The 10,375-nt window shown below is 39.7% G+C and overlaps 1 protein-coding gene across 1 annotated transcript; it reads left to right on the top strand.

Moving 5' to 3' along the window:
* The first annotated feature begins 1,237 nt into the window (after nucleotides 1-1,237).
* On the top strand, nucleotides 1,238-8,044 carry LOC141443548 (zinc metalloproteinase nas-4-like). The gene is made up of 6 exons (XM_074108890.1): nucleotides 1,238-1,370; nucleotides 3,152-3,358; nucleotides 5,086-5,195; nucleotides 5,801-6,011; nucleotides 6,601-6,737; nucleotides 7,915-8,044. The coding sequence occupies exons 1-6, from the start codon at nucleotides 1,253-1,255 to the stop codon at nucleotides 8,008-8,010; spliced, it is 879 nt and encodes a 292-aa protein (XP_073964991.1). The 5' UTR covers nucleotides 1,238-1,252; the 3' UTR covers nucleotides 8,011-8,044.
* The last annotated feature ends 2,331 nt before the right edge of the window (nucleotides 8,045-10,375 follow it).

Below are 10,375 nucleotides of genomic sequence, written 5' to 3'. Positions count from 1 at the left end.
AATACTTATTGGGTAAGACTCGCCCGGGGCGCTTATTAGAAGGCCAACTATGCATTATACATAGGTAGGTTTTTTACATACGTGCCTAATCTAATAATAACGTTTACATGTTGGTAGGTAGTCGGTGCTGTGGCCGGTTTTAGAATAGGACAGAGCTATCCCGTGGGTGTCGTAAAAGCCGACTAAAGGGCCTGCAGGGCCACTACAAAATTCGAAAATCGAAGTTCGTATCGTACCGACCCTCTCACTCTCGTATTAGATAATATAGGCGTCGTCGTTCGGGACGAAACGACGCGAAATTCGATTTTCGAATTTCGTAGTAGCCCTACAGCTCTGCGGTGTCACAGAATATAGGTATAATAGTACTAACGTACAGAATGGCCACGCTCCGCCCCGCACCGGTTCGAGTTACCCCACCCCGCAAGCGCAGATTGCATGAAAACCGCAGGAGGAAAGCAGTCGGGTGCGCAACGCAACGCGATGTATGTCGGCCGCACGGCACTAAGTTCGGGAGCAATTATTTTGCGAAATGGTAACGGTACCCTACCTACTTCCTTTTTCTAAATAAATATACTTAATGATTTCTGAAATTATCGCGATTAATACATGAAATAACTACCTACCGAATAATTCGTTTAAGTTTGTAGTCGTATATCTATTGTAATTGAAAATAATTATGCTTAAATACACAGACAGACACATTTTAAGTAGGTTTAAATACAAAGGTAAGATTAAGGATTACATATTTGCACTATCTAAGGCATACCTACATATAAGTCATTGGTAGCATTTATTTGGGATTTGCGATAGTCAGCCCTGTGTATCTTACGCACACATTGACGCGTGTACAGACATCGTCGTGCCTATGTAGATTCAAGAACGCGTATTTTGTACGGCGTGGCCGCCGTGTGGCGGTGTAGAAGGCAAGGGGAAACTACGACCAAACTATTTTGATAGTATTTAACAGGAGTATGAGACGGACGATACGATATGAAGTTCGAATTTCGTAGTTGTCAGAAAAATGTCGGATTTGTCGCGCCATCTCGCGCGTCACAGCAGCAGATATCGATTGACGTTAATCGTCGATACAATCTGAAACCTGCCAGTCACGCAGGCGTGTGAGAATGAGATAGAGTAAGAGATAAGAGCGTGACAGCATTACTAATTAGCACCCAACGTAAATTCCCCTAATCGGCTTGATAAAGATAGCGCTATAAAAGGGCTCGGTGTGAATGAAGTTCAGGTACTGAAGATGGTGCGTGCTTTAGTGGTGCTTTGCTGCTTGGGGTTGGCTGTGGCCTCCCCCCCGATCGTTAGGTCCAGGGAGGAGATCCAGGCTTTCAGGAGTTTCCTGGAGAACACCCAAACCGGTAAGTTTGAAAACAATGCGAGAAAAAGTCGGGATGACATCTAACTAAGTATTCAGCCCGTAGGTATAGCTTTTGCATAGCAATAGTTACCTATATGGCGGCACTTCACATGGCGTTGTGTATTTGAGTTGCGCTATTGGCATCTCCATCGCTCACGCTACAAATTATATAGTTCATCTCTTTCACACACGCAAATATTTCGGTGAATATGCCAAGTGAAGTGCCACTATATTTGGCTACTCGATCGACTAACTGTTTAAAGCAACTAAAAATCTAACATTGCAGTTAATTTTCAAGTAGAAAATAATGTTGTTGTTGTTTCTTTAAAAAAATACGGCTCTGTCCATTGGAGGACAATTTTGCCAGTGTCTAGTAGGATTTGCCGTTGACGGTAAAAAAAATCTAGAAATCGAAATATGAGGGGTAATGGTGGGTGAACGATGACAGCGCGAAAAAACATAAAACAATGTGCTAATTGTCGATTAATGGTGTCATCTGCCCAATTGACATGAACAGTCAAGGTTATAAATATATATGTACGTTTCCAAGACGTCAAAATTATCTATTATATTTACGCCACTTTTATCAATGTACCTACACATATTATATATGACGCGATGGCTGTATAGATATTTATGCCTTCAACTGAACTTGTATATTCAGTTGACTATTGATTTATTGAGTATATCGGTAACGATGTGTAAAATTACACATAATTTCATCGATATCGGTCGATGAATGATCGACAAAGATGATGATGATTGTGTATGATACGATGAACGTGGGTGAAGTTTGCACAAGAGCGCTTTATATTATTTTTATCAATAAACTAGTTTTTGCCCGCGGCTTCGCCCGCTTGGTATTCGGTTATCGCGCGTTGTTCCTTCGAGAACTGCGCATTTTTTCGGGATAAAAACTAGCCTATGTCACTCTCTGACCCATACACTATCTCTATGCCAAAGACGGACAAACATACAAACACACATACTGTCGCATTTATAATATTAGTATAGATTATTATTAGCTTTATATTGTTAGTGCTTTAATATAAAATATACTAAAAACCAGGAACAAACGATACAAACAGCGCCATTCACGGTAAAATGAAGACTATCTTGTCGCGTTAGTTCCTAGTTTTGCCACGTTCATTTTGTTGCGCTTTTACTTTTTTTTTTATTATAATTATCTGCAATCAGTCCTGGACACGACTATAAGCGGATTTGTTGAGTGTGTTTGTCGAGTCGAGGACACTCCCCAGCGGGAGCAGTCACTCCAATATTTTTATCTACTTAAATGCCGTGCACTGAAGTCTGAAGTAAATATTTTGCAGTACAATACAATACAATAACTCATTATTGCACACGAACACCTACCTAATTATTTATTTAATTGTTGTTTTATGTTTGCTTTGCGATTGTCCATCCTTCAGAACAAATAAGAGGAACAGCAATGTTTTTGCTGTATTTATTTCCAGACTCTTTGCGGCCACTTCTTTGCCTCTCCTGATTCGTTTTTTTTGTGTTTTCACTCTTTTTACCAGTGGAATTCAATCCTTTTTAAACCTAAACTCTGATGTATGCCACTTTTCAGCCCGAGCAAAGCTCGGTCGCCCAGGTAGGTACTACTCATTATATTACACAGTAACGCTCGGATTTGTATTTATGGCGAAGCACGCATCACATAAGTAATAATAAAAAACTAAGTTCGATTCCCAGTCCCAACTATGACTGACTATATATTTTCTTAATTCCAAAGTAACTAACCTAATTCTCGCTTCACAGAAAATGGGGACTACATAGCTCGCATGACATCTCCCCTGGCCAACCCTGAGGAGAACAGCGGCAAGTACCAGGGAGACATAGTTCTGGACGACTTCATCATCGACGGCATGCTCCAGGAATATGCCCAAGGCCGTAACGCGTACACCTGGCCTAACACCAAATGGCCCAATGACACTGTCGTCTGGGAGTTCGGAGAGGGAGAGTTCGGTAAGTCTCATCTACTCTTGTCTGTTTGGACCTAATCAAATTTTGTGAGTAATTTGACACATTTATCTAGTGATCGGTTGTGTAGGTATACATAGGTTGGATGACTATGCAAGTACAGTCGACGCAAAAAGTACCTACAGTTAGCCAATAACTTCTATTTGTTTACAAAAACAACTTTTCAATGGATTTAAATTGAGCCAGGCTTTTCCACTTGATATTTTAAGAATGGTCATAAAGTCTGAACAATACGCAAGTGGTAGGACCTTGTGCAAGGTCCGCCCAGATTGCTACCACAATCTTGCTCGCTAAACCTGCCGTGAAGCAGCAGTGCTTGCACTGTTGTATTTCGGCGTGGAGAGTAAGACAGCCGGTGAAATTACTACCACTTGAGGTATCCCATCTTAGGCCTCTAGGTTGGCAACGCATCAGCAATCCCCCTGGTGTTGCAGGTGTCTATGGGCGGTGGTGATCTCTTACCGTCAGGAGACCCACTTGCTCGTTTGCCATCCAGTCGAATAAAAAAAATACGCAGAAGGAAAGACTTTTTTAAAACATAAACAAATCTAAGTCACTGAACTAGTGTAGTAATCAAAACAAAATACCCGATATTGAACTCATGAATCATGATAAAAACAAGACGTTTGATACGGATAAAATTATCAATTAATAGGTATTGATAATACCGGTTTTATTATTATTTGATGACGATAAAATCTGAAATAATAATCAAGTAACCTTTACACTGATTAATTTGAATAATGATTAAACATTACGGTAGGTAGGTACCTATCGAATACGCAGGGATTAACCAGAATAGTCAGATAATCAAATTATTACATTACTAAGTGCTAGCCTAAAAACAGTTTTTGACAAGCGATTCACTGGACATAATAAATTTGGGAACAATTAAGCTAATCGATCCGATCCTTGTATAATTTAAGTAAAAACCCGTTCTTTTAAAAGTTTTTAAAGATATAATAATTTTCCGACTGTTCGACCGACACGCTGATGCCCAATAATAGGCGTTGCTGTCACCTCTATATGTAAAAACCTAAGTAAATGACCTATTGTGTACAGTACCTAGTGTTCGTAACGAAAATTGTTTAACATTCATTAAGATTACAACTGCGTCAAGTAGTAAAACTGTTTTTGAAGTCCACCAACAGATGGCGCTGTACGCCCTACGAAACATGCAAACGTTTGGCTTACGTAAACTTAAGATGTTATTAGAGTAATTTTGTTACCGACTCTCCGGTAAGCTGTAAAAGCCGTCCGAAAAAAAAGTTTTTGATATCTCAACAGGAGCATCCTTTGGCATGCATGCTAAGTTAAACCACCCACTTGCTGAGCAGCCCATCTGGTTGCTCGCCCTCTCTCCGGTATGCTGTAAAAGTCGTCTGAGGTTAACAGCAACAGTCCGTCCGAATTATTTAATAAGGTCTCGATATAGAATTAACATTTGGAACGTCTTTTTATGTTTATACAGACACATTATTTCATGTGGTAGAGCCTGACGTATAACCACTTGCTGGGTTCAGTACGAATGGTCCGGCTCGACCGGGTTAGTACCACACTCCCACAGAAGACCGTCGTGAAATAGTAGTTTTGCTACTGTGTTTCGTACGGGGATTGAGAGATCCGGAGGCCCAACTCCCCTCCGCCAAAACATGTCGAGTATAGTACCTATTCCTTTTTTAACGGGACCTTACCTTTACCTGTCTTTCCAGGTCCTCTGCAGTCAGCGGCCATCGAGGAAGGCATCGCCGACATCGAAAGGCACACCTGCATCAAGTTCCGTTACCGTGAGCCCAGCGACACCGCCTTCGTTCGTCTGACTGTAAGTGATCTCTCTTCTCTTCTTCTTCTTAAATTGAAAAGCTATGCTCTTGTCGGTGGAGTAACCGCCACTCAGCACGGTCTTCGGCCAGCTGTTTGACTGGCTGATACGATAATACACCCACTTTTTCCTTTCCTGGTCAAAACACGTCTATCTTGGCCTTCGTCTGCCACGTTCCTTTTACTTTTCCACCCAGCAGGTTTAAAAAGTATTAGGTGAATTCATCCACTCGATAATAACTTTCGGATGTGTTCAAAACCTATATATCGATAAAAAATACAACGCAATTACAATTTCTGCTTGTTCACTAATTCAATTACATAGAGCTGTTATTGTCTGCTATTTACACCACTCGTACTTCAAACCCAGCACAATTTTTCACCAATGATGAATCAATCAATCAATCAAATTAGCCCACATTCAACCACTGCTAAGTACCTAAAGGCCTCTTCGTTTTCACGCGACTTCGTCCGGTCCCTTTGTGATTGTACCGTATTCAATCATAACATACTTTTGACTTCTTCTTCTTCAAAACTTACCTGGCTAACCCATCATATCTCACCATTCCGTACGTTAATAAGCTCATACCAATATTATCATTCCAGGGTTTAGCAAATGGTTGCTACGCAAACGTCGGCTACTGGGCATCCCGTGGTGTCCACACCCTGAACTTGGCTCGCAACACCCCTGGAGTCGGGTGCTTCCGCCACGCCACCATCGTCCACGAATGGATGCACATCCTCGGCTTCCTCCACATGCAGTCCACATACGACCGTGACGAGTACGTCAGGATTGTTGAGGAGAATCTCCAGGCTGGTAAGGGCGTGTTTACATCTTTGTCTTTTTTGCTAAAACATTTTTTTTTAAGTACGAGCATTTATCAAGTTTTTTCAGTCATTTGTTCAACTTCAAAACCGGTGAAATTGTCAAATCGCCTTACGTTTATTGTAAGCACTGTGAAATCAGATCGATGATGTCTGGACATTTTGAGTCCTGATAGCGATGTTTATCCCTTGATAAAGAACAAGACGACCACTGGAGTTATAGCAGTACCTAATGATCATGCATGCAAGTGTATGGAAGTCATCGGAACTGATCGGGGGTTGCCGGGCTTCAAGAAGACTGTCTTTATTGTCTAGCGCACTCGGAATCACGATTGTTATCACGACTTCTTTCTGTCACACGGAATGGGATGAGGGTAGAAAGAGACGGTGAACATGATCGCGAGCGTTAGACAATACGGCTACAGGACTGTTACAAAAACTATTCGCGTGACTAAAGGTTTAGTGACTAAACTTTTTTTGTTTTAGTCTAGAACCTTTCCGCCAATCAGACTCTAGACTCTAGTCTTGTTGGCGGAAAGGTTATAGGAACAGAGCTGTGTTAGGACAATCTTTCTGTGCAGGTACCGAGCATAACTTCGACATCTACACTTCGGACCTGGTCTCCAATCTCGGCGTCGAGTACGACTACGTGAGCTGCCTCCACTACGGACCTTTCGCTTTCAGCAACAACGGACAAGCCACCATCGTCGCTCTTCAGGTTAGGAGACTACCACAGTCTACCCTTAGTCATAGCATTGATAATCTAACTAAACTATCTCTTCTTCTAAGTTATAACACTCTTATGGTTATGGTCCTCGTATTAGTAGTGAACCTTCCTGACGACTTTCTTGAGAAAATAGAGTGGTGGTGTTACCTTGCCTTCCACACAGCAGTGCTGAAGTCAGGAGTTTTAAAATTTCGGAATATCGCAAAATTCCCGCGGGAATTCCCAGTAATTGTAGCTAGTAGTCTTCGATACCCAACTCTACACTACCTACTCTACTCTAGTCTACTGCCCAAGCCCTCTCATTCTGAGGGGAGGCCTGTGCCCTGCAGTGGGGCGTATATAGGCTGGGATGATGAGTCTTCGATATGACCATATATCGGGGTTTTCGGGAATGATTTGAGAGAGGGTAGAGATAAACAGAGAAGTTAGTCTGAAAAAAAATCATATTATGCCTAATGAATAACTACCTCTCTGCGAATTGTATACAAACTATGATAACAATTTTATTTTAACTCATGTAGGGGGTACTTTAGCTTTACTACTAAGCCTTATGAGATTATTATTAAATAACATTAAAAATTACCTTCATTAATATTCATAATAAACTACATAAAGTATTAATATTTTTCCTATGCGTCTTTCTGTAAATATCCATTTCAACGAACTGAACGATCTTTCTACTACGTCGGTAGTTGTAGTAGGCGTGAGTAGAGACTTAACTGAAGTGAAGAGGTTCATATCTTAATGACTGATCTTTTTCATTTATATAATATTAATATTATTATGTTTCATGTACTTATTTTTTTTTCAATTAATTATTCATTAGGCAGAAACCTGCTACAGTACATTCTGTTTCTTATGTCAATACCTACTCTTTGGCTAATGTCAAACATTCCCGCACCGAAAACCCTGATGTATGATTATGACACCTGTGCCCAATTCCTCGAAGCACAGAAGTTGTCATTTCGGAATTTTATCCCAATCTCGGTGAATATCGGTAAAAATAGGCGATGTGTTATACCAGACACAAATGTCTGAATAGCTGGTTTAGTTTAAAAGAGTACCTAACGCTCACGCAAACTTAAAATATTAGCAAGATCTAATGAGTAATGATAATGATAATAATGATGATGATGATGATGATGGTGATGATGTGATGACGTTACAGGAACACGAGGGAGTAATGGGCCAGCGCGTATACATCACCGACAAGGACTGGCTTCGCATCAACAGACACTACAACTGCCCCGGCGCATGGGATTAAGCCTAAAATTAAAATAATAAACTCATTTTTCAAATGTCTTGTTTATTTTCTTGAACTTTATTCCGCTGTAATAAATGAATTAAGTTTACGAACACACTACCGCTCAAATATTTCACTTTATTAAAAAAAACGGTCAAGAGCGTGTCGGACACGGCCGAAATAGGGTTCCGTAGCCATTACGAAAAAATAAGTAATATTTCTAAGGATTTCGTATTTTGTACGGAATATTCCAACTTTAGGTATATTTTATACCTAAGGCTGCTATTTACTCTTAAACTACTAATAATTCTCAAGAAAACTTTACCGTTATAGTTTTCCTTGTAAGTTTGATCGTTTGATATACTTACTACCATCCTGAATTTTTTCAAATTTTTCCACTCACCGGTTTAGATTTTACGGGGGACGCTCGATTTTAATGAAAATTTGCACTTTAAAGTTGAATATTTTGCAAACATATCACTAAATCGAAAAATCGTATTTGTATGTAACCCCCTAATGTTTTTAAAAGACCTATCCAACGATACCTCACACCACAAGGTTGGCTAAATTCGACCAACTTCCAGTAGTTGGATTGACTTGAACTTTGGAATACTTATAATCTGGTAGTGACTGCTGGTAGTCCAGCCAGGATCGTCTACACAGGACGGAACTCTTTAACGGTTAATGGCATCGACTTGAAATGTATGCAAATGTAGTTTGGGTGACAATACAAGTATAGTCAATAAAAAGTACAGTCAGCAAAAAAAAAATGTATTAAAAATGTTTTTTTTACCAAAAACTTATTTTATCTTTATTTTATTCTTCTTAAGATAATTTGTTTTGTTATACATACTTACATAAATAAAATATGTAATAGTTATGGAGGAACGGGACTTCCTGTTACAGGTATAATATCCAATACCTACCAGAAAGCCCCCACCCTATCATTTGTTAAACGGATTTTATAACGAAATAAACATTTTTCATTTTCATTCCAATTACAAAGCTGAAGTAAATAGTCGACAGGAACATACTCTTTCCCAAAATGTGTAGGTACCACTGTATCCGATGGCATCTTATTCGTTACCACTCACGAAACATGTTTTACCCACACAAACTTTCGCATATAATAGTAGTACCACATGTGCGCGGTCGAAGACACACACATATCCAAATTGTACAAACTAAAGCAACTGCAAAACATCCAACTCCAGCCGAATACCCAAACCGAAGCCACTTAATAAATCTAATCGAATCAGCTAACTGTAAACTGAATGATCGCATGCGCTCGAAATTTGTCTCGACAATATTTATGCGCGCACGCCGGTGGAGATCAAAGCGGGGCTGACGCTGGGGAGTCCTTGGAAAAAATGTTTGTTTTGTAAACCATATTTATCGGGTGAAATTTAAGGGTGAGTATTAAGAATATTTTTTTTGCGGCTACTTTTTCATTTTCTTATTTATGGTTTGTGCACAGTGACTGCGGGTAGGTAAAAACGAGGAAACTGGTAAAAGTTTTAATTATCGGTAGGATTGTAGTTACTTGCTGATGAGCCGACTTCAAAAAAACCGTTCTTGGACACGCCGAAGAATCCAAAATAGTTTAACATGTTAAAAACAATGTATACAACTTTATGCCACTAACTAAAGTCAATACACGTTGTCATATATTTGACGCTACGGCTGTATAGATATTTATGCCTTCGACTGTACTATCCTCCTAAGTCCTCGCGTACTTTATAAAGGACTAATTAACACTAAGAATAACGGCCGAATGTACTTTATAAAGTACAAATTGTTCATTGAATAATTTTGAAATAATATAAAAACTCAGGACTCAGGAGGCTATACAAATAATTATACGATTAATCGAGGCTGTATTTTCACGGATTCGAATCGGACGAAGTGTGATCCCGCTCTATATAAGGCCGAGTTTAGAGTTGCAAAAAAAAATGTGCAAGTTGCATTACATTGCGAGGCCGTCAAGCCAACGAGTTTATAGTGGTCAATCGAGCGCTGCAATGTAATTGCACGATATTTCTTGCAAGTCTAAACTCGGCTTAAGGCCTCTGGCCAGTGTTACAGAGAAAAACTTAATTTAAAATTTTAAAATCCCCCGACACAATAAAAAGCCAACAAAAATAAAAATAAAAACGCCCGAAAAAAACGCCGCTAAAAAAGAACTAAAAAGTAAAAAATAATTACCTAGCAGTTGCCCGCGACTTCAGCTGCGAAGAATTCGTTTATCCCTATCACGCGGGACTATGCTGATTTCCCGCAAAATTAGCCTAAGTTAATTTAGTATCTAAGTAGTACCTAGTAATATTTTTTTTTTATTTAAGCGTCGTTGGTGTCGGGGGACGGCTAAGGTTAATTAATTATAACT

This window comes from Choristoneura fumiferana, chromosome Z (assembly GCF_025370935.1).
Source record: "Choristoneura fumiferana chromosome Z, NRCan_CFum_1, whole genome shotgun sequence".
Taxonomy (NCBI): Eukaryota; Metazoa; Arthropoda; class Insecta; order Lepidoptera; family Tortricidae; genus Choristoneura; species Choristoneura fumiferana.
This window is presented reverse-complemented; position numbering and strand designations above follow the sequence as displayed.